We start from the raw sequence: 25,844 nt of genomic DNA, 5'->3' as shown, positions 1-25,844 counted from the left end.
AACACATTTATATGCCAGGCACAGCACACAGAAATAAGGAGTATCGAAAGAAAGGACATACTGATAACGCTTTGCACATCGCCACATAATTTGGGGGCAAGCAGATAAAAAACTGGAGCACTCTTTGTGCTCCAATTCAAGGCCAGGGGCCCAGGTGGAGATTGATACTGACGAATACTAGACAAGATACAATAGTGTGCTGTTAGCTCCTTTCCTCACAGGGCGCTGACCGGAAGCTGAAGCACCAAGAGGCTAGGACTAGCCTGCGTGCCTACGTAATGGGCGGGCCGAGTCTAAACCATGGTGCTGCCCCAACTGTTTTTGACCAATCAGATAGTCGCACATTCATATTTTAAAACTCTGTGTAAAAGTAAGTTAGGTATCCTTTTCTGGGAGGTGGTTACAGCTAACTGTTTTGCAGCCTGTGATTTTTGAACAGAGAAGGTCGATGTACATCATTTTACTCTTTCATTATTGTCTTAAATAAATAGTCAAAAGGATTTTATTCTCCTCTCATCTGTTCTGCAAAAAAAAAACGAACTCTAACAAATGAGTCTTTGATTATGGACGTTTTTTTTTTAAATTACTGTAGTATAAATCCGTTGAACATACATATATAAGACATTAATGCAGGATTGCGTGACCTGGCACAGTTTAGGATTTCAGTTTTATGGGAAAAGACAAACTCATTAGATGAATCAGCCTAGCATATCTTAAGAGGATGCTCTAGCTGATACGATAACATCAGAATAGGAATTTGACCTCTCAAGTGTGTTCTGATATCAAAAGTAGAACATAACAGGAAATAAAAGGACATTAAAACCTTAGAAACATTGACGCACAAACCTGCAAGATAAAGAAACACAGAGTGTAGTCTCGCTCAGAGCTGTTCTACCATTTGGATCTGTCTGTCACCTTTGACATTTGTATCTGTTTTTGATACTTGCAAAATAAATCCCGTACGAGGCTGCCATTCGAATCTACCTGGTCTTCAGTTGTTTTTCTTTAAAGATTTTCTACAACACTACCACCCAGGTGGATGCTAAACCCTGCAGGTAAGACAACTTTTAATTAATTATTAATTCAGTTTCATTTTAAATTGTTTCTATTGTTTAAGTTATAATATAATTAGTGATTACTTTCATTTTAAAGCTTTATTCATCAAAAAAAGTGTAAATTTGTGAAATATAAGCTGACTACGTCATCAACCCTGTTGGAAAAACAAATTGTGGGGTTAAAAACTTTGATTATTTCTTGGGGGAATATGATAAATTTCCCGGGGCAGGTATGGAATGTGTGAACAAGTAGTGTGTTGGTTTGAAAACATTGTTATTTTGGTTTGAACTCCCAAATTGTACATTGAAATTACTCAGACAAAATGGCAATCAGTCAGTCTTTTAAATAATAACAGAAATATACGTTAGTTGGTCACCATGGAGATGATGGAACTATTGGGGACGCATGTCAGGATGTCATCACGTATGACACTGAAGCTTGACTTCGACTAGTGTGTTGTAGCCTATCTGGAGCTGATGGAGAAACATCACTGCCTTATTTGTTGCAAAAGTAATCAGATTAAATAAATACATCTTTTTAGATATTTCCCACAATACTCCAGCACTTTGATCTTGTTTAGTTAAGGACATAAAGTAAAGAAGAATAAGTCTTTGATTATGGACGGTTTTCTTTAAATTGTATTCTGAAAGACAAATATTGGATAATGTGAAATTTCAAAATGCTTTTATTTTTTAATAATACATCAAAATGTCCTGAAATCAAGTGAGGGACACCCTGAGGGGATCCAATTTCCAACTGAAGTGGTATGAGTCTATAATTATGGATAGTTTCCTTTTAATTGCAATTTGAAATTTGATGGAAATACAGTAGTTGCAGTTAAACTGGGAAACTTCTTTTATTTTGAAGGCCGTTGTAACATGTTGGTACCGTAATGTCTAGTAAATACATGCATTGTGAAAACAAGTGGCAGCTGGCTTGACTGTATTTAAATTTAAATGGGGTGGAGGCTTGAGTTACTTATACTTGATTATTTCTATTTTCTGCTACCTTATCCTTCTATTCCACTACTTTTACCCCACAAGCCTACATTTATATGATCATTTAATTTAGTATAATAATACTAGTAATATATACATTTAATTACTTTTTATATTATAATTCACAAGCTACCCAGCAACAAATGAAGTACTTGCAATTAGCTCTTTGTGATGTACACATTAATGCATCCAATCGATATATAATATCAAAGCCTATATATTATTCTGATATATTTGATACATTTATTATATGCCATTCTGAAAAATGAGCCTACTTTTACCTGTTGCACTTAAAGTAAATTCGGATGGCAATACTTTTGTACATTTATTGTTTATTAAAAAATGAACACATGAATTACGCTTGTATGCTATGGTATTGCTATTTTTGATTTTATCTGAGTACTTAATCCACCTCAGAGTGGTTGAATATATACATTTTAATGATTAAGTATATTATTAATTAATGAGTGCCTCAAAAATTCAAATTAATATTATATATTCTTCCGAAATATGCCATTCTGAATAATGAGTAGGCCTACTTTGACTTTTAGATGCCAAAGTAGAAGTTTGACCACATAATTGAGGTTGTAACATAGTATTTCTACCCTTTGGTGTTACTACTTTAACTTAAGTACAAGGTCCAAGTGCCTCTTCCACCTTGGAGTGTTTGCATGATAGTTTAAAAGTTTCTGTAGAATCTCAGTGGTTGCAGATAACACATATTTTAATGTGTGCAGTTCTCCCACATTGACAACACGACTGGGAGGATGGAGCAGAGACTGAAAGAAATTTAATTGGCACAACTGTTGGACAGTTGGAAAGGACTTCATATTTAACATCTGAGCTCACAGCAAAATGATACACGCTTAGAGTGTCACCTAATGCTTCCCCATACAAACTCATCAATTCCCATTCAACCTCACATCCATTCTGCACACAAACCCAAAGCTTCTGGCACTCAGAGCACAGCAGGCTAATGCTCTGGCAGCTATTCCTCAAACAAACACACACAAAATCACACGTACACACACACACGCACACAGATCCAGACAGGGGGCATTTCCTGTGGAATGAGTATGGGGGCATCAGCAGTACTCCGAGCCAGAGTCACCTCATAACTGGTAGAAGGGAGAGGCAGAGACACACAGTTATAGAGAGAGAGAGAGAGAGAGAGAGAGAGAGAGAGAGAGAGAGAGAGAGAGAGAGAGAACCAATCACTGTCAGACAGATGAAACAATGAGGGAGATGGAGGGATAAACAGTTGACATCATTGTTCCAGAAAGATCACCCTGTTGGCAGAGTCACTATGCAAGTGTGCATGGGAGGGTACAGAGGGGAGGGGGACACATAGCCGGGTGAAAGGCCTATAAAAGCGGTGCGGGAGAGCACAGCAGCACCCATCTCAGACAAACCAAGAGTCCGCCTCCCTCATACTCAACGTTTTTTTTACATCTCTTTTTGGAATTTCATCATGGATATCCCCATCCAGTACCCCTGGTACCGCCGGGCCTTTCCACTTCGACTCTCTGACTTCCCCTCGGCTGAACCTCTCACTGATTGGCCACTAATCTGGCCCTTCCCCTGGTCCTTCCCCTGGATACGCCCTTCATTCCTGCGCTGGTTCAACTGGCCTGACAATGGACACAGCGAGGTAAAGTACCTGTGTCCTTTAATTAAATTATCTAATATGAAATTGCCACAACTTATTGAAAAAAAACATTACCAATATTCCTTCTAAAAAGACTTCAAAACATCACTATTATTATAATGTTCTGTAGTGTGTGTTATGATATGACAGGCTATTAGATGCATACAAATGCACAGAAAATGTGAGATTTGTATATGTAATTTTACATTATTGAGTAAGATATACCACAATAGAATATCCTCTTTTGCTGATGCCAGTCCCTGAAATGTACTATGTGTATTGAGGCGACAATAACAAGCTATTGTGTTCTCATGCCCAGCTGACTCCAGAGTGAAGCAGCAGAATTTTACCAAGAGCTGTATTTTCTGTACAGATGCGCACTGAAAAGGACCGCTATGTCATTTATCTGGATGTGAAGAATTTCTCACCTGAAGAGCTGTCTGTTAATGTCAGTGACGAGTTCATCACTATACACGGCAAACATGAGGGCAGACAGGTCAGAGAGACTATAGAGATCTCCAGAAATATTTAAAAGATTATGAGTAAATTACGATTTCTCCTAAACTGACTCTAACTCTGTTTCCAGGATGACCACGGCTTTGTGTCGAGAGAGTTTCTGAGGAAGTACAGGCTTCCTGCTGGCGTGTCAGGTGCTGAAGTCACCTCCAGTCTGTCGTTTGATGGTATCCTTACAATCACTGCACCTCGGTCATCTCCCGGCTCAGATCGCCCTATCCCTGTTTCCTGTGAAGATGGAACACCAAAACAGAAAATGTAGAGCAGAATCTGATGCTCCTCACACTGTTCCACCACTAACTAATTCAGTGCTGCCTGTTTTTATGTTTAACCTGTTACGGTTTTATTGGCAGTTTAGTACACAAATACAGTAGGCGGGGCATACAGGTGTAGATGTCTTAAGTGCCTTCTAATACACTAATTCCTAACATGCTGTTATTCTGATGTCTCTGCAGGACAATGGTGCTTTAAAAGCAAAACATTGAGCTTATGTTACAGAGTCAATTTGACAAAGTTTTATCAACACAGTGGGGTGAAGCGCAGGATAAAGAACTTCAGAGTTAAATTCTCTATTGCAAGCCTACAGAATCTTCTTTAAATTCACACCTCTGTGTATGTAAATGAAACATTAAGGGTTTTTAATCATATTTTGGAAGGAATTTGCTTTATCAGGCGACTTATATAATGTCTGTTGTGCCTTTCAGTGACAATATTGTAAGCATTGACCCAAACCAGCTTTCAGAACTTTTTAGTTTTACAGGGAAATTCTAAAAAGTCGAAATGAAAGGACTTTCCCGCCTAATATGATAAAAGACTGAAATTGATGAAACTTAACTGTATTTGGGTATGAATAAGATGCCACTGTGCCTTGTTTATTCTTTTAGAATAGTGTTGGTTTCTGTCTGTGTGAGGAGGGGGTTCTCTGGAGGCATATGCAGTCATTTTTAGTTTGTTCACTAAAAATAAAAAGCCACCAAAGGACTTGGGACCAGGTGTGTGTGAAGAAGGAGAGTGAATGAGCAGGAGGGAGGAACGGATCTTTGGAGATGGACAGCTTTTATCACTGGGCTCCTTTTCGTCTGGGGAGCATTTGGCCTCTGAGCTGCTAAGGAAAGTGCATGTGTGTGAGAGTTAATGTATGTGAAATGTCCATGTGTGCTTGTAGATTGAAGAGCTACAGCTCATATCATTCCTTCATATTGGCAACAACCCTCTGGCATATTAACAATGAAAATGGCAAATAGAATAAATGTTGAAACCAAAATCATAGGCATGCTGTTGGTTCTTTTTCTTGTGTTTGTGAACTGCACATAACATGACACACTAATTCTGCGGAAAGTTGATGAATCACATTTTCTTCTTTGACTTAGAACTATGTCCATCACATATGTTACATTATGGTTTTTATTTGTTTTGGTCTAGACTCATTCATTTAAAAATTGTTCCAGGTGTATAACTTCAGTATCATGTACAAAGATGTTTTTTTTAGTTGCCATAGACCCTTCTGCAAAAGTCACCTTTATTATAATTTAAAAATCTCCTTTTGTCCAACTTTTTAATATTATTACATTATATGTTACAAATATATTTTTTTTTGCACCACAAATGAAATTGTGGAATTGCATGAATCAGAGAAAAGACATGCACAAATCATCTTTTGACACATTATTTTAATGTCTGCATATAAACAGTATGATGGATCATTACATAGAATCAAACAGACAATCTAGAGTGTTAAGCATCAATGATCTCTTCTTCGAAATGTTTATTAGAATCTGATTGCAATCTAGAGTTACATGATTGTGAAAAGCTGTTCATATCTTCTAAGGTGCAGATTTTGAACAGTAAGGATATGCAAACCTACATATATATTGTAATCAATGTGCTAGAATATGATACTCTTTTATCTTGTAATGTAGTTGACCAGAATGTTGTTCTCCTTACTGGTAAAGGCATCAGTATCAGTTACAGTAGAAGTCCCATTTCTGGAAATAAGAAGAGCAGTAGAATTAGGAGAAAGCATCACATAATGCATACATGTGTTTGGCTGTGTGTGTTCACCTACAGTAGTTTTGACTTCAGTGCTGGCTGGCATGAGAGGATGAGTCTCCTCGACTACGCTGCTAGGGAAGTGGCCAATACGAGCCTCCTGCTGTCCATAATAAGAGTCTTGCACCTGCAAACATAATTAGGCTGAAGTTATTAATTATGAATTATTAACAAGAGAGGAGAATGTGTACATGGATACAACACAACTTAATGAATCCCAACACAGATACATTAAATATGTATTTTTTACTTACACTTCCGGCCCAGAAGAGATTCCCTCTGTCCTTAAGCATTGCATAGACATAGATGAGCTGGCCCTGTCTGATGGGGATGAACCTGCAGTCTCCAGGGTAGTAGTCCTGCAGGGCCCGAGCTATCAAAATGGGATCTGTGCAGGAATATAGAGAGGACCAAAGCATCACATTTTTGCAATTTATAATATTTATCATATTCCTATGCAAATCTAAAAAATCCAGCATATGTGATATAATAGTGTTTATCTTCCTCAATGGTTAGGATTCTTTTCTACATTTTGGGGAGAGACACATATTAACCCATTCAGAACCAAATTAAGTTTACAAACACACAAATAAATTGTAATTTAAAATAGTGTATTTAAAAAGCAATAAACACAATTAAATTACTTTATTTGTTTCCCCCTGTCCATTCCAGTGAATGGAAAATATCAACATGAAAACCACCAATAGAAAAAAAAAGTCTTAAGAGACCATTATTCAAGTTTATTAATTTTCTATAAATGGCTAGAAACTAATATCAATGTTACAGTTATGTTTTAAAACATATTGCATATGTTTTTTTTTACAAAACAAAAAAATAAACAATTAAATAATAATTCTCCTGACCTGTGTGTCATTTTATGTGTACATAATCTATAGATTGATAAACTGATTGTATCACTGGTAGAACAGTCAGAATACATCAAAACAGTATTTCCCTAATTTGGGGGGAAAAAGAAGCCTGTGATAAAGTTTAAACTCTCTCTGAAGTAAATTAGCAGACGCTAAATGACATTGTAGATTGTATTTTATTTTAATATGTAGTGATATAATATCTAATCTTTTCTTTAAACCCAGTTAAAACACAGATAATGGACATTCAATTATATACATGTGTGCATTTGAGACAGAAATTATGGATCCAGACTCTTGGAAAAGTTATATTTATTTTTTATATATTCATTTGGAATATATTTAGGGGGGTTGGGAGATCCTCACACAAGCATAGTACAATTTGAGCATTTTGCATTCTGATGATTTTATTAATCAAATCAAAATCAAAATTACTTTATTCATCCTCGAGGGGAAATTCAGTTAGTCTGGTAATTGTGAAAGAATGAGAATGCCTGATGGTTGTAGGAGCGAAGGACCTTTTGTATCTCTCCGTCCTGCAATGGAGAGAGGAGCCGTCCACTGTTGTTTTTTGGTCTATATAAGTGTTTTGTATAGCAAATGATCCGATTATGCACCAATTTATGCTTTTCTGCATCAATAGTTGGCAGAGGTGTCATGATGCATTCTGCTTTAACCGTGCATAGCTGCTTCATCTTCTTTCTGTTTCATGGCAGATTGCCACCACCTCCTTTACTGAAGGCATTGTTGTGTTTATGAGCAAGATTCTAGCAGGTTGTCAACCTGTCATCTTTTATTTTTGTATTGGGGGCGTGCTCTGATCTGCATCCCCCCCCAAAATCTACATCTTTTGTCTATTCACAGTTCTATAAAAGTGATCACTATCACAGCAGCAGCAAAAGAAGTTGGGTGTGTGTTCTACTTACGGCTGCATTCAGAGTCAGCGCAGAGTTTCTTGTCAGAGAGTTTGGGCATCTGCCTTCCAGCTTCAGAGGTTGGCAGCAGCAGCCACACTGAAAGAGCAAGCCAGAGTTTGCAAGGCATGTCTGCTTGTTGATGCACCCAGTGATCCAATGGTCCAAAAGTCTTGTGAGCTTTTTGCTGCCTTTGCGTGTTTGAGAAGGAGGTGCAGTGATGGCAGTCCCCTTTTTCTACTCCCCCTACCTCACACATGAACACACACAGAGCTCCTTTCACAGCCTTGAAGCAGGTAAACAGGATGGGGGATGAAGAGGAGGAGGGCCGGATTAAACAAACCCCTGCTTGTGTCCTGACCTTCCCCTCTCTCCATCTCTCACCCTGTGTCACCCCCCACTCAAACAGCAGGGTGTAAAACCTTCTAACAACACATTCCTTAGTTAATCTGTGTTTCCCCTACCTTGTTCAGCCACTAGATGTCACAGCTTTTTCACAGCAAACACACCTCAGTCCCTCAGAGTATTCCTCACTCTGTTTGCTCTCTTTACCTTTCCTTCTCAGGAGGTGGAGCCACTGGCTTTATTTACATACTGTATGTTTCCACTGCCAAGGAAACCAGCTGAGCCTCTCTTGTGCAAACACTCCCACACACACACGCACACACACACACAAACACACACACACACACACACACACACAAACACACACACATACACTCACCAAACAGGAAGGCGATACCTGTTTGGTGTGAGTTGGCTGGGAACTGTCAGGTAAGACAGACTTAAATTTTATTCCTTCAAAGTTGGTTTAATAGCAAATCTGTTCTCATAATGAAAGCGGATGATGTTTAAGCAGGAATAAGTTTATTTATTTGCTTTTGAACGATTTAAAATAGGCTGACACCATGGTTTCGTGGTAGTGAGATGTATTAACAGGTGAGAATACAGAGGCTGATGTCAGATTTAAAGGACAGGGGAGACTCAGGAGACTAAAGGGGGCAACAAAATTAAGTTGTTATAGAAAATGTATATAGACATACAGTGACTGTAAATAATTTAAAAAATGATGTGGTAGCTTTTCAAACCTTTTTCTGGGCAAATTATTTTAAGCAGCAGGTCAAAACGTGGATTTGATTGTTTCTTAATAATTTGGTTAAGACTTTAGAGACTTTTCTACGAACATTCAACACTTTGCTGTATTTGTGAGAAATAGTAGAGCACAATGCTTTTGGAATTTAGGGAGGGGAGCAGGACAAAGATAATAGTGGTGCTGGTATTTCGGTCAGAGTAACAAAAGCACCTGACAGACAAAAGACCTCCTTAAAGGCCATCTGAGATTATATTACAAGAAAATAACTGGTGTGACATTTGCACACGTCATCATACATGTTCTGAATTTCACAGTAACTGCTAATAAATGTGCAATGTAGAAAAAGAAAATCGTTTTTAAAAAAACTTAAAAAAGGTTAAAAGTCTGACAGCAAAACACTTATAACACAAAAGTAAGTTATTTTACATTTAATTTCTTTAAAAAATATCAATAATGTACAGTACATTTGTTGTTTTTTTACTTTAATACGACGTGTATGATAAGTGTTTTTCCCCATTTTTTCTGTGCTGTTTTAGTGTAACAAAACAGTAAGTTGCCTTAATTTTACATTCAGCAATATGATGTTTATTTTTTGTATGATTACATAGAATTCACTGTAACTTAACATTGAAGACCATTGAATTATACCGTATAAAAAACAATAATGTCGCATTATATTAATTTACTTAATAAAAGTACTTTTTTATGGCATTTGCACTTAACAACCCCTATAAAATAATATAGTAAGTTTCTTTCTTTCTTTCTTTCTTTCTTTCTTTGTGTTGATAGTGTATTCAAAACGTCTTTTCTTTCCCACAGGGTTATCTGTGAAGAAGAGAAGATTTGAATGATACCAGCTTTATAACCATTGGCACCATGGTTAAGAACTAGTTGTGGACTGTGGATTATAACATCACAGAAAAGTAAATCCTGATTTTACAGAAGAAAACAATCATGGCGGTCCACCTGCCACCTGTGTGATTACAAGTCCAAGACCTGGGATGATTCTTCCTAACTGACTCCTACAAGCCTGCAGCTATTAACAATGTTCTCCCCCGCAAAGAACAGTCTCCCCTCCCCAAGCCTGGAGGACTCCTTCTTCCCTCTGTCCTCGTCATCCTCGGTTTCACTCTCTTTCGCTCTCCCCTCATCCTCATCGTCTCCTGGCAGCAGTGACAGCGGAGGAGGGATAGAGACGGACCTGATGCTCGCTGCAGAGCTGGGACAGGCTCTACTGGAGAAGAATGAGGAGCTGGCAGCCTCTCTGGAGCAGAGGGAGAGGGAGCTGGAGGTAAGGATGTGGCTGCTGTAAACTCTGTTTGTTGTGAGTACAGTGAGGTAGGAGCTTTACCATGAACAGGCTTATGACATTTGAGTGATTCTAGCCTGTAGGGCAACCATTGTAAATGTGGAAAAACTTAAGTAAGTCTGTATCTGACCACCTTAGATAATGGAATTTATAGATAATATAATAAGATAAGATAATATATATATATATATATATACAGTACAGGCCAAAAGTTTGGACACACCTTCTCATTCAATGCGTTTCCTTTATTTTCATGACTATTGACATTGTAAATTCATCCAAACTATTAATGAACACATGTGGAATTATGTACTTAACAAAAAAGTGTGAAATAACTGAAAACATGTCTTATATTCTAGTAAGCAAAGGGTGGCTACTTTGAGGAATCTAAAATAAAAGACATGTTTTCAGTTATTTCACACTGTTTGTTAAGTACATAATTCCATATGTGTTTATTCATAGTTTTGATGCCTTCAGTGAGAATCTACAATGTAAATAGTCGTGAAAATAAAGAAAACGCATTGAATGAGAAGGTGTGTGTCCAAACTTTTGGCCTGTACTGTATATATAAAATCTAAAGAACATAAAAAAGAATGTATGTAAGTATTTCTCTTTATCGTTTGTATTGCAGTGTTGTAACTAATCAGTTGATGAATTGCATTACAGCAATATTTACTGTATCATGGAGTAAACAAAAATAGAATTCACCATGTGGTTATTTCATGTAGACTATTTATTTCTTTGAATTACCAGAAAAAATATTATATCTTGTGACACATCAAAATACAAAATTTGTCAGAATAAAAGATTTTGACCATATTGCCTAGTCCTTACAACTCCCATCCTAATCAACCAAGATATAGAAGATAAAAAAAAGATATAAAAACCTATGACAAATACAGATAAAAAATCATTAAAAAATATATTTAAAAATTATGAGTGAAGATAGTGGTACAAAAAACAGATTTACTACTGTTGCAAACTTTAAAAGCTTCTTCCACACACTTGTTTCTGTATATCACACTTCAAAAATAATAAGAATAACACAGAAAGAAGCTTGTTAATTGATTAATGTATTTAGATGTATTGTTGTTATAAGGTGTATTAATAAGTGGCAGCCTGTAGATACAAAGGTATGAATCTGTGTAAATCAACATGCATTTTGACATGTCGCAGCAGTAAAAAGCTGAGGTGTAAATGAATTAATTTTAAAAAGATGACTGAGTTACATTTAGCCGTTACAGTTTCAGGGTCTTGACGTGACTATGGTGCATTCACATGCTTCTCAGATGGACTCACGTCCTGAGTTTGAAAGATGTTCTTCTGACTTCAGTGTGTTCATGAGCTTTATGGTGCACTTAAATATGAATTACTTAAATACTGCTTTACCGATTCACTCTTATAAATACAGTAACTTTTCTAACTAATCTAGGTCATTCTTCATGAACAACAACTAACAGTTGTTCTAATACCACATTACAAACTACATGCAAGCATTTTAATAGCAATTTAATAAAAGTTTCTGACCGGCATGCAACATTTTCTTATGTCTGCCATGCTTCTTGATTATATGACATCAATTCAGCGAGTAGTGAATGAAAGTTTTTCAACTTTTCGAGTTGTTCTCATTGAGGTGGCAGTCACTTGAATTTTCCCAGTCAGGAACTCATTCTTCCTATACTCATTACACCTCATGAATGCAGCATTTCTGGGATATTTGACAGAACTAATCTAATATGATTAGAATATGGCCTTTTCTGGTTTTCATGGACCAGTGTCACTGAACACTGTTGCTGCATTAAAACTCACATATTTCACTTCACCTTCAAAGAACATAAACTAACAAAAGTACAGACATATAATGATCCATGAATCTGATGTTTTCATGTTTAATGTCTCAGGCTTTGCAGCAGGAGAAGCATGTTCTGCACAGGAAGCTGGAGATGAATGAACTGGCATCTGGGCAGAGAGAGGCCGAGCTGACTGCAGATTTAGCCGCCTTGAGGGTCGAGCTGGAGCGACATCACAGCCAGGGGCGCGACCGGCGAAGGGATGAGAGCGAACAGCTGACTCAATTAGCCAACCATAACCAACGTTTGGTGGAGCAGCTAGCAGAGGTTGGTTTATATCACCAGTGAATACTGTCGCCACAAAAGAAAACAAGTCTGTTCGATTGCTGTGAGAATAAACACAGTGGAGGGACTTGTCTACATATATGTGGTGTTACCTCGCAGTCATGCAGACAGGAAAAATGCAGACGAGCAGGTTTATGGAGTCCCATCATTGAACAAAAGCATTTCTCAACTTTTCCATCTTCCACCCACTCAGGCTGTGACACTGGAACACTCCTTGAGGACTGAACTCCGTTCCATCAGAGAAGAGATGGACGAATCATCTTTCAGCCGAAATATCAACGTCACACAATTGGAGAACATTCAAGCAGAGGTATACTGACCAGTTACTTCTCTTTCTTTCATAATGTAGCTTGAATTGAAGAGATGAAGAAACAAATATCCTAGCATAGACCGTGACTGTCACCTCACGGTCTTGGCTAAATCTCCAAGTCCTTCACCAATCACTTCTTAATGTTTTGCACAAACTAATCAATGCCAAAATAACTGCAGTTTCAATGCTACAGTCATGAACATGTGCTGTCTTGAATGCTGCAAAAAAAAATGCATTTCAAACACACTGTCCTGTTTAAGCAAGTCTCAAGTCCCTCAATTCAAGTCACTCCTCAGTTGCAAATTGCAAGTTATTGGATGTCGTTTAGGTCTCTGTAGGTTGACCAATAAACGGCATGGCATTTAAAGATTTTGTTATCAAAATGTGAGTGTGTTTACAGTGTTTTATATAGATGTCCTGCATATAGCTGTTTTAAACTGTAATGTTTTGGTGTTTGACCAAGTTGAAACATTTGACTGACAAGTTTTATTTTGAAGTCTCACGTTATGTCAAGTCAAAATCAAATCTATTTGTTTTTTAAAATTATAATTTGATCAAACAGAAAAAATACAATAAGAACAGAATAATAGTTTTAAACAATGAAATAAAACACTGGCTAAGCCAGTTTACATGTTCGGAATAAAAAAGTGGATTGACAAAGAACTGTTTTGGTAATTGATTCATCATTTGAGAAATTTTTCATGCAAAAATTGCAGAAGAATTGCAGTTTCCAGCCCATCAAATATAGAGTTTCTGCTTTTCTGTTCTGTTTATTTAACTGAAAATGACAAAACAAGACATTTAAAGATATCACCCTGGATTTGGAGAAACTGGGATGGACAATTTTCAGATAGACATTTGGTAAATCATCCATAGTTGCAGCCCTTTTTTGGTCTATTTAAGTCTGGCTCATGTCTTAGTCTCAAGTTTCCAGCTCTGTTGTTGAGTACCAATAGAGATATTAGCAGAAGACTAAGTAAACCCATTAATATTTAAAATATTGTGGGCCAAAGTATATATCACAAAGCATCAAGATCCAGTTCTAAGTGTGTGTAGTTACCACTTTCTTTATTTTACAGAACAGAGTTTTGCTGGGGCGGCTCTCACACATGGAGGTCCAACTAAAAGCTTCACAGGAGGACAGTGACAGACTCCGCTTGGAGAGAGACAGACTGAGAGACAGAGTGTCAGAGCTGCAGATGAAGCTGAAAGAGCAAGAAGCAGAGGTGAGGGTCGATGACTGAATAACTGTAGCGTTGAAAGATGAACCGGAGGCAGAATCATGTGCTGCAGGAGATATTTACTCATTACTAACAGAAGTCATTAAAGCAACTAATTTGATCCGTGTGTGTGTGTGTGCCTATCTCTCAACACGTGTGTGTTTGTGTGTGTATGTACTGTAGATAGAGCAGGAGCAGGGAGTGGTGTTTGAGTTGCGAACCGTGAATCGCTCTCTACAGAAAAAAGCTCTGAACCTGGGAGAAGAGAGCATTCTGGACAGCACACAAACACAACCTTTGTCTCTGCATAGTGAAATTCAGCAATCAGAGGTACACAAACACACACAACACTGACTAACTCACTAACTGACTAACTGCAACAACTTAAGCCCAAACATTAAAGTGTCCTGACCTTACTGACCTTTCTATCTGTTGTGAACATCTCCCCTGCAGGCTAAAGAGGCTCTTCTGGCTCACTCCACAGTCTTGCAAGCAAAAGATGAAGAGATACAAGCGCTCAGAGAGGAGGTCAGTTCAACTGCATGCAGCCACACACACACTTCTTACAAGCACAATTCAACTTGAACTGAGAAGACGGAGTATTGTGTTTTGTTCATTTTCATTTTAATGGCATAGGGCTGTTGGAAATGAGGGAAGTCATTACTATGTATAGCAATTGATTTGTCTACAAAAGTGATCCTCAGCCTGTGGCCCCGAATAGGGTGTGGGGTGGTCCTCGAAACACTTTCTAATTCCCACTGAAAATAAATTGCTTTTTAAAAAAAAAATGCATTAAATAGAATATAATTATAAAGCCGAAAAAAATCCTCAAAACCTATAAATATCCTTGCATACACCTGACCAAAATATCTGATTTATCGATCCTATAAGTCTTGTGTCAGACCAAGTTAATACTTTTAATATGTATTAATTTTATCTAAAATATATTATTAGTTTAGTTTAACTTCTGCCATTTTCCAAAGAAAGCACCTGGGCAAAGCAAGTTGAGTCTTTTGTGGAAAAATTATTAAAATTATTTACAAATGTGATGCAAATTTGAGCATTTCAAATAAGGAAAAAATAATGTTATGATCATCACAATATTTCACTCTTTGCAGCTGAAATGTCAAAGAGAAGAGCTGGAGTCTTTGCATCAGGAAACCGAGCCATTCAGAAGTCGTCCTGGGCAGCCGAGCTACAGGTAATGCTACACAACAACAAAATAATTGATTTAATTTGAGTTGTTCTTGATTCATTTGAGCTTGCTGTGATATAATGTATGTTTTGCTAAATATCATATCAATGTGCAGTTCCTTAGAGAGTGAACTGGCCATGGTTCGTCAGGAGAAAGACTCACTAACTCAGCAACTTCTCAACACTATCAAACACAAGGTGGCGCTGTCTCAGGAGCTCGAGGCCTGGCAGGTGAGAAAAGTCTAAATGACAGTACAGTCCAAAGTCAAAATGACTCATTCTTTCTCATCCCCGTAGTGCTATTCATCCATCTAGGTTGTTTGGGTGAGATGATGAGATACATGGATAAAAAGAAAAATCTCATTTGTGTTTAGGTCTAGAACTGAAATGATTAGTCGATCAACAGAGAACTATTTTAGTAACTGATTAATTCATTTTCATGCAAAAATAGCAGAAAATGCCATTTCCAGCTCTCAGATATGAAGAGCTGCTGCTTTTCTGTTTTTTATTACACTGAATATGACAAAACAAGACATTTAAAGAAATCACATTGGATCTTGAGAAACTCGGATGGACAATTTTCTGACATTTTATAGACCAAAAGATTAATTGATGAATCCAGAAGATAATTGAAAAATTAATAAATAATAAAAATAATCTGCAGTTGCAGCCATATTTTGAAACAGTTACAGAAACTATTTACGAAAAAAGAAAGTGCTCACAATAAAGTCTTTGGATTGTCTCGAGTAACCGGGATTTCTGGAAAGAGAGAGACATTGCTGTTGAGTTGCTTTAAAGTGCAACATAGTTCTAATATATTGGAGAGAAGGCAGACATCTCTACAGCTGATATCTCCAACATTTGGCAAATCAAGTCACAACAATCTGGAAGGATAAACAGCACTACAGGAAAGAGAAAGAATGTGTATTTTTTGGTGGCTTCAAAATAGTGAAGTTTTCCATCTGACAGTTTGTTTGTGTTTCAGGAGGACATGCGGTTGGTGATAAATCAGCAGGTGCAGCAGAGGGAGGAGGACAGGCAGAGGGAAAAACAGCGAGAAAAGGAAAAAACAGTGGGACTCCAAAGAAGCAAGTCTTTGAAATTAAAGGGAGAGGGAGGGAAAGGATTCTTCTCTTCTCTTTTCAAAGAGAAATAATAGAGACATGTGGAGTAGCAGCCTTTATGTTTGCTACTGTGAGCTGATGCACACTGTAATGTGTTATCAGCTTCAGCAAGGGAAATGTTTACAGACCTCATATTTGAATACATTTGTATATATGTATAGTATATAAGTAATTTCAAAATTTACAATTTTATATTAAAAATATAAAGTCAGCAATGATTTGGAATGTTTTATAATCTGTTCATTGTTCGTCAACACAGTATCTTTGAATTATTTTTTTTTAATTCTCTGAATGCAAGTTTAAACAGAAAGGGAACAAAATTTTAGATGCGATGCATTTTCCTTCATCCAAAATCAATGGAAAATCATAATTAGAAGCAAAAACTTTCATTGCTTTATGGACCTGCTTCATAAACACTCAGGGTTGAGAGAAGAAGAAGAGGAAAATAACAAAAATATATATAAGTTCAGTTCAGCTTCGTCGGAGGCTAAACTGAGCGCACACACAGGCATTGGTTGTTTGCAGAAACAACACAACAAACAACGTTTCAAGAAAAAATTTGCTGAGATTTCTGTCTGAATACACCTTGAGGCAGAACAAGCTGAACTGAACACAAAACAAACATATTAAGGCCTTTTGAAGCAAAACCTCAAGCATATTAACATTAATTTGGAGACTGCAGTGTTTCTAGACATCCGATAAATATTCTGTTTTTATCCCTTTTTTCGTTATTATTGAGATTCAGGTTGCATTTTGACATTTAAATTGCATTGTTAGCAAAAACTAACAGACAAATAAAAAGGCAAAATAAAATAAAAGAGACAAAGGCATCAACACAAAACATAAATGTCCATATATTGTCAGTGCTTAGATTACAAAGAGAGAAACATGTTTAAAAATGGTGAAAAACCATATGGAAAGGGGCAGTTATGATACTATGAAGTTACATAAATTCCTTACTTTACTTAAGGATCTTGTACAGGATAAAATAGTCTCTTCTTTAGCACCATGCATACTATATCCAACAATATGTCGTGCATTTTTGCAGCAATCTCCTAACAATTCCTGAGAAAAATATATGTGGCTCTTTAACTTGCTTGATGCTAAACTAGAAGAGAGAAAACTATTTGCTAAAGAAGGCCAAAAAGCATTTTGGCGCTCAGAGTTAGGTGGTAACTTTCTGTTGGTGTGTCACTGTGAGTTTCCACTTCTATATCACATGTAGATAATTCACAGTTAATACTAAAAATACTAGTTAGTGGAGTTTTGAAATAAAATTACTGTGGAACTGCAACTACGAGTGCATACTAATGCAGATGAAAAAAACAGTAACTATGATAGAAATAACATCTTTAATAATAAATTAACTCCAAAACAACCTCTTCCACGTCTCTCTACGCTTGAATTACATGATGTATAAATAATACATATGCAACATTTCATATGTTAAACAGGCCTGGGAATAACCAGAAGCAGCAGTAGTGCAGATTGCATACAGGTCAGTGTCTTTGCATGCCTTCAACTATATACGTACAGCAGAGTCCTGGCTCAGCAGTCAGTGCATAGCCGCTCTCACATCCCTCTGCTGGAGGCAAGTCTGCATGGAGCAGCACCTTTTCCCTTACAGTCAAAAGGCTGTTTGTTAGTTTTATATGCTGGCAAAATAGATGTGCACACAATCACTAACCCATACACACAGTTATAAGGATCACACTGGCGTTTTAGCATGATTTTACCCATTTTACATTTCTGCCAACCACTTTGTTTTTAGACTAGTACTCTAGGCATTAGGGTTAAAAAACAGTAAGCTAATGTAGAAATCAAGTAAATAATAATTTTAGTTTAGCCATTTGTATTACCTACCCTAATTCCTGTTCTACAAGTTGATTTCTTGGTCAGCAGAAAAGGTCGGGAAACATGAAAAACACCATTGTCTTTCGATATAATCTATACACATTATGTTTCTTTATGCCTACTTATTGTATAAAACCTTAAGTTATTTTTAGTTTACAGTACAGTATGGTTCTTATTCTTTCTGTTTCCATTGTCCAGGAGTTGATCTGCAGTTTGGTTTCAAGGGGACAGTATCACATCTCCAGTCCCAGTTGTTGAGCCCCTCAAAATGTTCATCCTTTTTTCCCCCTTTCTATTCCAATCAGAAAACATCCCCTTCACTCTGAGAGGTAGGTTGCAAGCTCCACTTTTGCGCTTCAACACCCAAACAATCCACGATACTACAGGTGGTCCCAGTGTTTGACCTTGGGAGATCGGGTCATTGTGAAGCCTCTCGGACATGTCTCTCTGGATGGACGTCCCGACAGCGAGCTGTAACTCCAGCAGGGGTTACTGGAGGATTATCCCACGTTGATGCCTAAACCCACTTGTAGCTTGTCACCTCTATGATTTACAAAGGCGCCCATAATCAGAGTGGCAGGGAGCGGGGTCAGACGCTTCTCCAGCACGCCTCCAATTATGCACCGACTGTTTATCATACCTATAAACACAAAGAAAAAAGGGTCTCATATACTCATACTTATAGCTTATATTTACAGTCTATGCATTTGACTAAAATGTGTGGGAAGACATTTACCTCGAAAAACCATATTGGCCTCTGGAAGTTCCATCTGGTACCCAAAGGAAGTTGTGGTCTCCTGCGTCCTGGTACTGGCTTCAAACTCCACCCCAACTTGGATCTGGTGAACACAAACACGCAAATGCACATTTGCAGTGTGCACTTAAAGTGAATTGTGTGTTTAAACAGTATGGTGGCATTTGGTCAGTTGTGGAAGAAGTATTCAGATTCCTTATTTAAGCAAAAGTACTAACACAATGTGAAATTACTCCAGTACAAGAAAAAGTCCTGAATTCAAAACTTACTGAAGTAAAAGTATCAAACGTAAAAGTACTCGTTATGCAGAATTGACCCACTCAGATTATTTGTATCAGAATCAGAATCACTTTATTTGTCCCTTGAAGGGAGATTTGTTTTGCAGCAGGACACACAAGACAAGGTACACAACAATACAAGACGAGGTACACAACGATAACATAACATGATAAGACCCAATAAATATCTAATAAAACACAGTTCAAAGAAACGCCATACGCATATAAAATCACTGACACATGTTCGTTGCAGAGCTGATACCCCTAAATGGAGAGTTACTACCTAGTATAGATAAAAAGTGCAATGTGCAGATGTGCAAGAAGCAGACTTGTGAAGATGAGCAATTTGAGGGCTACTTTCTATTAGTTAAATAAATGGCAGTTGGTATAAATGAGACCTGGAGTCTTTTAGTCCTCCACCTAGAGGCCCTGAGACGACGGCCTGAGGGCAAGAGCTCAAATTCATTCTGAAGAGGGTGATCAGGACATTCCATAATGGCGTTAGCCTTCCTCAGGACTTGTCTGTTATACACAGACATCACGCCTTCCTGCTGACTTCCTGAAATCCTTCCAGCAGTATTGACCAGCCTACCAAGGCGATTCTTGTTGGACAGGTTCAGGTTTCCAAACCATGCAACAATACAAAAGGTTAAAACAGATTCAATAAAACTTCTGTAAAAGAGAGTCATCATCTCAGAGGAGACATGGAAGGTCCTCATTTTCCTTAAAAAGAACAGTCTCTGCTGGACTTTTTTGGAGGTAACCTCAACATGTGGTTCGAAGCACAGCTTGTTATCGAGGACCACACCTAGATATTTATAGCTGTCCACCATCTCAACCACAGCACCTTTAACAACTGTTGGAGGTGGAGGACAGGATGACTTCCTAAAATCAATGATCATTTCTTTGGTTTTTGACGCATTCAGCTCAAGAGGGGACACATCACACCAGGCTACTAAGTCATCAACAACAGGCCCATGTTCCTGCTCGTCACCCTGAAGAAGACTAACAATAACCGTGTCATCAGCAAACTTTAAAATGTGTCTATTACTGAAGCTGCTGTGGCACTCATTTGTGTACAAAATAAAAAGGAGCGGTGACAAGCAACAACCCTGAGGAGAGCCGGTGGAAGAGGAGAGCACACTGGAATAAACATGATTAACTCTCACACACTGAGTCCTATTTGTTAAAAAGTCAGTTATCCAACCAATTAGGTTCTGATTCAGCTTAAAATGATGGAGGAGCCTATCAGCAAGTAGATGGGGTTGGATAGTGTTAAAAGCTGAGGAGAAGTCCATGAATAAGAGCCTGGCATGTGTCTTCTGTCCCTCAAGATGCCTGAACAAAAAGTTTAATAAAGTGACAACTGCATCCTCAACACCTCGGCCACTTCTATATGCGAACTGCAGTGGATCTAGGTGTCGTTCAACATGCAACAAAATTTCAGTTTTGATTATCTTTTCAAAAGTCTTCATAACAAGAGAGGTCAGAGCTACAGGCCTGAAATCATTGAGTATTTTGGGGGAGCCACTCTTAGCAATTGGAACAATGACTGAATGTTTCCACAGCTTAGGTACTTTATGCAGCTCAAGTGAAAGTGAAAAGATGTAGTGAAAAATGCTGCTCAGCTGATCCGCACATGTTTTAAGTACTCTACCACAGACCTGGTCAGGCCCAGGACTCTTAGCCTTAGTTTTCTTAAAACGATTTGCCACATCATCCACATCGATAGAGAATGCTGGAGACAGTGTAGCGTTAAAAACACCTGTTTGTGCAGTAAAATCCTGATTTCCAAATCGGAGGTAAAAATGGTTCAAATCATCTGCTAAAACTTTGTCCGTAAAACCATCCAATAAAATGTTATTATTCCCCTTCCTCTGTGCTCCTGTCATAGTTTTCATTCCATTCCATGCTTTCTGTAGATTATTACTGCTCAGCTCAGCCTCAATTTTATCCCTATACCTTAGTTTAGCCTTTCTTATTTCAAACCTTACTTCATTGTTTAACCTCTTCACTGCAAAGACATCGCCTTCTTTGAAAGCAGTTTTCTTCTTAAGAATGAGCCCCCTAATACCTTTAGATAGCCAAGGTTTGTTATTAGGAAATATCTTAATTTCCTTAGATGGGATCACAGAGTCTCTGCAGAATGAGATATAACTACACACAACATCCGTGAGTTCATCAATATCAGAGCAGTCCTCCTGGAATAAAGACCAGTCTGTGCAATCAAAACACCCTTGAAGGGCGAGTGAACTGTCATTATCCCATACTTGCACCCGTTTTACGCACACCTTTTCCCTTCTCAGCACAGATCTATATGTGGGGAGGAGGTGAACAGTGTTGTGGTCTGAGGAGCCCAGTGCGGGACCTGCCTCAGATTTATATGCCCCTTTAATAGATCCGTAACACAGATCTAAAGTTTTATTGCGTCTTGTAGGGCAGGTGACGTACTGGTAGAAGTTCTGCAGTGATTTCTTAAGATTACAGTGGTTGAAATCACCTAAAATAAAATTAGGAGCATCGGGAGAAATTGACTGCAGATCATGTGTCACTTTAAGGATTGTATCGGTAGCCGATCTGACGTCAGCTTTAGGGTGAATGTAAACAACAGTGACGAAGATTTGCGGAAATTCCCTTGGGAGGTAGAACGGCCTCAGAGACACTGACAAGAGCTCTATGTCAGGTAGGCACAGCCGCTCACGCACAGTTACTTGACTGCACCATCTGCGGTTTATGTACAGGCACACTCCTCCTCCCTGAGTTTTACGCGTCGCTTCCCTGTCTCGATCCAAGCGCACGGGAACACCAAAGCCGGCGATTTCGAGAGAGGAGTCACAGTCCGAATCGGACAGCCATGTTTCGGTGAACGCCAACACACATGCGTCCCTGAATTCCCGTAGGTGAAGGGCATTACCCTGTAGTTCATCAGTCTTATTCCTCAGAGACTGCACATTTGCCATGATCATGGATGGCAAAGGAATACGATTCCTGCTCCGAAGCCTCCTGATGCGCTGGCGCACGCCGCCTCTCCTTCCTCGTTTCCGACATCGTTTCTTCTCTCCCGAGTTCTCCCAGGTTGCAGAAAATGAATCCCTTATAAGACCTTTTTCCGACCAAGACTGTGTCGGGTCAATCCCAGCGAGATAGCTCCATCTGAGTCCCATGAGAGCCTCCCGTGTGTAAGTAATTGTTTGGGGGTGCTGACAACTCCCGGTAAAGTTCATAAGAAACAGCACGAATAAAAGGTAGATCATCTCCATTTTGGCAGAAACTCTTTAAGAAACAAGTTCCAAGACGCATAGGCTATAAACCCGACACTTAAAACTGACATAAAACATACAAAAGTACGAGAGTAACAGAGCAACAAACAACTGCCGCATGTCGCCACAAGAGCAGCGCCATCACCATTTCCCCAAATTGTATTGATGCATTTATGTAAGCAGTGTTTTACTTTTGTAAAGGCAGGTCTCATCTTAACTACTTAATATACTGTTATGTGGTTTAATTTTAAAAAAAAAGTCTAATCACTTTAAATTGATCATGTTTTTCATGTTAAATCTCAACCTGAAAAGTAACTAAAGCTGTCAGCTAAATGTAGTGGAGTAAAAATAACAATATTTGCCTCTAAAATGAAGAGGAGTCACATAAAATCAAAAAACATAATTTAATGTAGTGATTAGTTACATTCTACCACTGCATTTGCTGTACCTGTTTGTTGGCTCTGTGATAGTAGCTAGCATGGGCACCTCCTTTCCCAGCATTCAGTGTTGCCACCCAGTTGGGTCCTGCATTGAGAGACAGAAAAAAAAGGCAAAATGATGCTGCTAAGTCAAGAAAGAAAAAACATATCAGGAAAGATCAATAATCGATGAAATCGTGTGTTTTAAGCAGATACACAAATAATCTTACTTGAGTACTGTCCAGCCAGGGTAAGAATTCCTCCTTCCTCTGCTCGGCCTCGATGGTAGACCAGCTCTCCTCCTAAAACCAGCCCTGAAGAAACACTCTGCAGGAAGTGTGCCACAAGTATAACTGTCCAAGAGAAACACACAGATACACAACGGATTACAGATCAAAAAATATCATGATAATGTATCTTGTTGCTAAACTGAGAGTTGTCATCTGGGCAAAAAGAAAATTTAAAGGATTGCTTTTTTAAAAAAACATCAGACAATGATCTTTAAATGTCACACCGGACTCTCTGAGGACGTCTGGATTAGCTACTGTCATGGCAGCAGTGAAGTCGTTCCCTCTGTACTCAGTTTCAAACTGCCACGTTACAAACTGGGACTGCTGGGTCTAAAGAATAAATCAACAATTGAAATATTAAGCTCTTTGCAGCAACCAGGAATCATTTTGTGACTTGTGCCGAGGCAGTGTTTGAAGATGAGATAGGATCAGACAGACTTTAGGTCGTACCTGGAACACTGTTCTGGCTCGTACACGCTCAGTGAGATGCAGCAGAGCATGAGCGTTCAGACTGCCTGAAGAGTCCATCTCACCAATCAGTGCTGGGGCATCCTAAAAACGTGAGGAAGGATCAAGATGCAACTAAAAAATCCAAGAGCTTTATCTGTTTTCAAACGTTAAATACAGCTGAGAACATCAATGATAATGTATTAGTAACATTAATTATGTGATGACTCGTGCTTGACCTTGTCCTTGCTGTAATCATCAGACTGCAGATGCTCCGTGTGGAATCGATAGTACGAAGGACTCACAGCACTGAGGTGGAGAGTATGACTGACCTGGAAGCAAACAAATACATCATGTTTAAGATAAGTTTCCGATGGAAGAGATGTATTACTACCACATTATCTTTACAACAGAAATGTTTGCAAGTAAATTAATGTGGGTGGAAGAGTCACCTTGAAGAAACTGCTCAGAGTTTTATTAAGGATCATCTTGACTCCTTCAATCTGTTGAGGAAACACATCTAGGAAGACAAGGAGAAAAAAAAGATAAAAAGCAGGCTCCATTTTAAGGCTTTCAAAAGATATTGGCATCATATGAAACCAGAAGATTTGAGGAAGTTAGCGCAACATTGAGACAGAATTTCCCCTTAGAGACTGTTTCGGGTTCAAAATATTTGAATAAAAATGGGCTCTATAGGTACCCACACATCTCCTCTTTACATACATGCCTGCTTTATGATAATAAAATGCAGTTTAAGGCAAAAAACACATAGTTTTTCTCATTAATTATTTCCATCTACTGTACAACTTATTGGACATAGGTGACCTTGGAAATGGACTTCAGAAGGCCAAACAGTAATGTTCTGACCCTTGTTAATAGGTTTAATTAATTGAGTTATTAAGTAATTTTATTTGAGATTTGTTACCAGACAACAACTTGACACACAGCTTTCAGATGAGGTACACCACTTCTATGTGACATCTACTGTTGACCTGCTATCTCCTCTAAAATTCACTGCCCACGACCCCCAATTCTCAATAAAGAGGGGGCAAAATGAAAAGGGGTTCACGCCACAGTTCTTAATTTTTAGCTAGACATACCTTTGCAGCTCCTGTGCAGAGAGTGGAAGCTGCCTGGGTTGGGTAGGCGGCCATCTCTCCTCTCCCAGCGTGGCGGACTGTCCCAGTGAGCAGGATGTGTGTCCCAGCGAGAAGGAGTTGGGTCCGTGGAGAAGGGCCAGTTCTGATGGCCCGGACCGGAAGACAAAGCCAGAACACTGCCCATGTGGGTGCAAAACTTCCTACAAGACACAAAGAGACAAGAAGAGATTTATGCCATGTCCCATTTACTTTTCTCACAAGCACTATTTAAAGCCAGAGCAGGGGCATGTCCTGAATGCAAAATCAAAAGGAAAATAATACACATTATTCTGAAGAAAATGGAGCATAAAAGTATAAAGGCTAGTTAAACTAGAAACACCTACACTCAGAAGAAGTTAATGTCTTCAAAGATGCAATCAAAATTAAGGATACAAACTTATATATGTTTAATTTATTTTGCTATTATTTTAAAATGGCATATAATGAATTTATAACTTGAGCTGCAAGAATGATTACGACTATGTGCATCATGCAAAGCTGGGTATTGTTTTCATGGGCAGGTGCAGCAATCCCGTTAGCTAGCATGACCTTAGCATCAGCAAAAACACACAAATCTATGCGCTGGTTGTTTTCACGACCTACTTCCGTTGTTATCGATTAAAATCAAAACCGGAACTGAGAATCGCACATTAGAAAAGCTGTCAGGTGAAATTTCCCATTGATAAAGTGCTAATAAGAGAAGATAAATGATGCTGGGATCAACTGATGCTGCAAACAGAGGCTCCCTCCTCCAGATGTGTCGTGCCACTCTGGAAATGTGTCCGTCTGGAAACACGACAGGAGTTATGCGGTCCGAAACTAATTCACATGTATAAAACCCGGAGACTCAGCGGTAATATTAATAAAATAGCAGCTGTTTATTTTCACCACATAACTTTAATAAAATTGTATTGTGTTGAGTGCGCGGGGAAACAACGTTCCTTGAGTTTTGTTTCCTGTCGGACTAC

The 25,844-nt window shown here is 38.4% G+C and overlaps 4 protein-coding genes across 5 annotated transcripts; 2 read left to right on the top strand and 2 right to left on the bottom strand.

Annotated features, from left to right (window-relative positions):
- The first annotated feature begins 3,469 nt into the window (after positions 1-3,469).
- LOC131986762 (alpha-crystallin A chain-like) lies at positions 3,470-5,482 on the top strand. The gene is made up of 3 exons (XM_059351866.1): positions 3,470-3,705; positions 4,076-4,198; positions 4,289-5,482. The coding sequence occupies exons 1-3, from the start codon at positions 3,526-3,528 to the stop codon at positions 4,478-4,480; spliced, it is 495 nt and encodes a 164-aa protein (XP_059207849.1). The 5' UTR covers positions 3,470-3,525; the 3' UTR covers positions 4,481-5,482.
- Positions 5,483-5,850: 368 nt separating this feature from the next.
- Positions 5,851-8,334, bottom strand: mia (MIA SH3 domain containing). The gene is made up of 4 exons (XM_059352063.1): positions 8,063-8,334; positions 6,522-6,655; positions 6,284-6,394; positions 5,851-6,203 (listed from the first exon to the last, which is right to left on the bottom strand). Exons 1-4 carry the CDS (start codon positions 8,307-8,309, stop codon positions 6,180-6,182), a joined length of 516 nt encoding a protein of 171 aa, XP_059208046.1. The 5' UTR covers positions 8,310-8,334; the 3' UTR covers positions 5,851-6,179.
- Positions 8,335-8,795: 461 nt separating this feature from the next.
- On the top strand, positions 8,796-16,479 carry bicdl2 (BICD family like cargo adaptor 2). The gene is made up of 10 exons (XM_059351508.1): positions 8,796-8,824; positions 9,963-10,434; positions 12,354-12,569; positions 12,781-12,897; positions 13,977-14,123; positions 14,301-14,447; positions 14,571-14,645; positions 15,236-15,318; positions 15,428-15,542; positions 16,297-16,479. Exons 2-10 carry the CDS (start codon positions 10,189-10,191, stop codon positions 16,465-16,467), a joined length of 1,317 nt encoding a protein of 438 aa, XP_059207491.1. The 5' UTR covers positions 8,796-8,824; positions 9,963-10,188; the 3' UTR covers positions 16,468-16,479.
- Positions 16,478-25,693, bottom strand: si:dkey-71l1.1 (uncharacterized protein LOC569883 homolog). Of its 2 annotated transcripts, none has more exons than XM_059351506.1 (10): positions 25,221-25,693; positions 24,838-25,037; positions 24,190-24,257; positions 23,977-24,069; positions 23,741-23,842; positions 23,515-23,620; positions 23,231-23,353; positions 23,030-23,106; positions 19,026-19,128; positions 16,478-18,929 (listed from the first exon to the last, which is right to left on the bottom strand). In XM_059351506.1, exons 2-10 carry the CDS (start codon positions 25,019-25,021, stop codon positions 18,790-18,792), a joined length of 996 nt encoding a protein of 331 aa, XP_059207489.1. In that variant the 5' UTR covers positions 25,022-25,037; positions 25,221-25,693; the 3' UTR covers positions 16,478-18,789. The 2 variants fall into 2 exon arrangements, with proteins under 2 accessions (XP_059207489.1, XP_059207490.1); XM_059351507.1 differs by having other exon boundaries at positions 25,480-25,631.
- Positions 25,694-25,844: the final 151 nt, after the last annotated feature.

The sequence above is a fragment of the Centropristis striata genome, chromosome 15 (genome assembly GCF_030273125.1).
Source record: "Centropristis striata isolate RG_2023a ecotype Rhode Island chromosome 15, C.striata_1.0, whole genome shotgun sequence".
NCBI lineage: Eukaryota > Metazoa > Chordata > Actinopteri > Perciformes > Serranidae > Centropristis > Centropristis striata.
The sequence above is the reverse complement of the archived record's forward strand: the minus strand, read 5'-3'. Positions and strand labels throughout refer to the sequence as shown.

Coding starts and splice junctions, on each gene's coding strand:
- LOC131986762 (XM_059351866.1), top strand. CDS start 3,526: ATGGATATCCCCATCCAGTACCCCTGGTACCGCCGGGCCTTTCCACTT. Junction 3,706..4,075: donor CTGACAATGGACACAGCGAG/GTAAAGTACCTG, acceptor TTTTCTGTACAG/ATGCGCACTGAAAAGGACCG. Junction 4,199..4,288: donor GCAAACATGAGGGCAGACAG/GTCAGAGAGACT, acceptor CTCTGTTTCCAG/GATGACCACGGCTTTGTGTC.
- mia (XM_059352063.1), bottom strand. CDS start 8,309: ATGTGTGAGGTAGGGGGAGTAGAAAAAGGGGACTGCCATCACTGCACC. Junction 6,656..8,062: donor CGCTGACTCTGAATGCAGCC/GTAAGTAGAACA, acceptor ATTCCTGCACAG/ATCCCATTTTGATAGCTCGG. Junction 6,395..6,521: donor ATCTCTTCTGGGCCGGAAGT/GTAAGTAAAAAA, acceptor TTATGTTTGCAG/GTGCAAGACTCTTATTATGG.
- bicdl2 (XM_059351508.1), top strand. CDS start 10,189: ATGTTCTCCCCCGCAAAGAACAGTCTCCCCTCCCCAAGCCTGGAGGAC. Junction 12,898..13,976: donor TGGAGAACATTCAAGCAGAG/GTATACTGACCA, acceptor TTTATTTTACAG/AACAGAGTTTTGCTGGGGCG. Junction 14,646..15,235: donor TACAAGCGCTCAGAGAGGAG/GTCAGTTCAACT, acceptor CACTCTTTGCAG/CTGAAATGTCAAAGAGAAGA.
- si:dkey-71l1.1 (XM_059351506.1), bottom strand. CDS start 25,021: ATGGGCAGTGTTCTGGCTTTGTCTTCCGGTCCGGGCCATCAGAACTGG. Junction 24,258..24,837: donor TCTGCACAGGAGCTGCAAAG/GTATGTCTAGCT, acceptor TTGTCTTCCTAG/ATGTGTTTCCTCAACAGATT. Junction 23,354..23,514: donor AGACGTCCTCAGAGAGTCCG/GTGTGACATTTA, acceptor TCTCTTGGACAG/TTATACTTGTGGCACACTTC.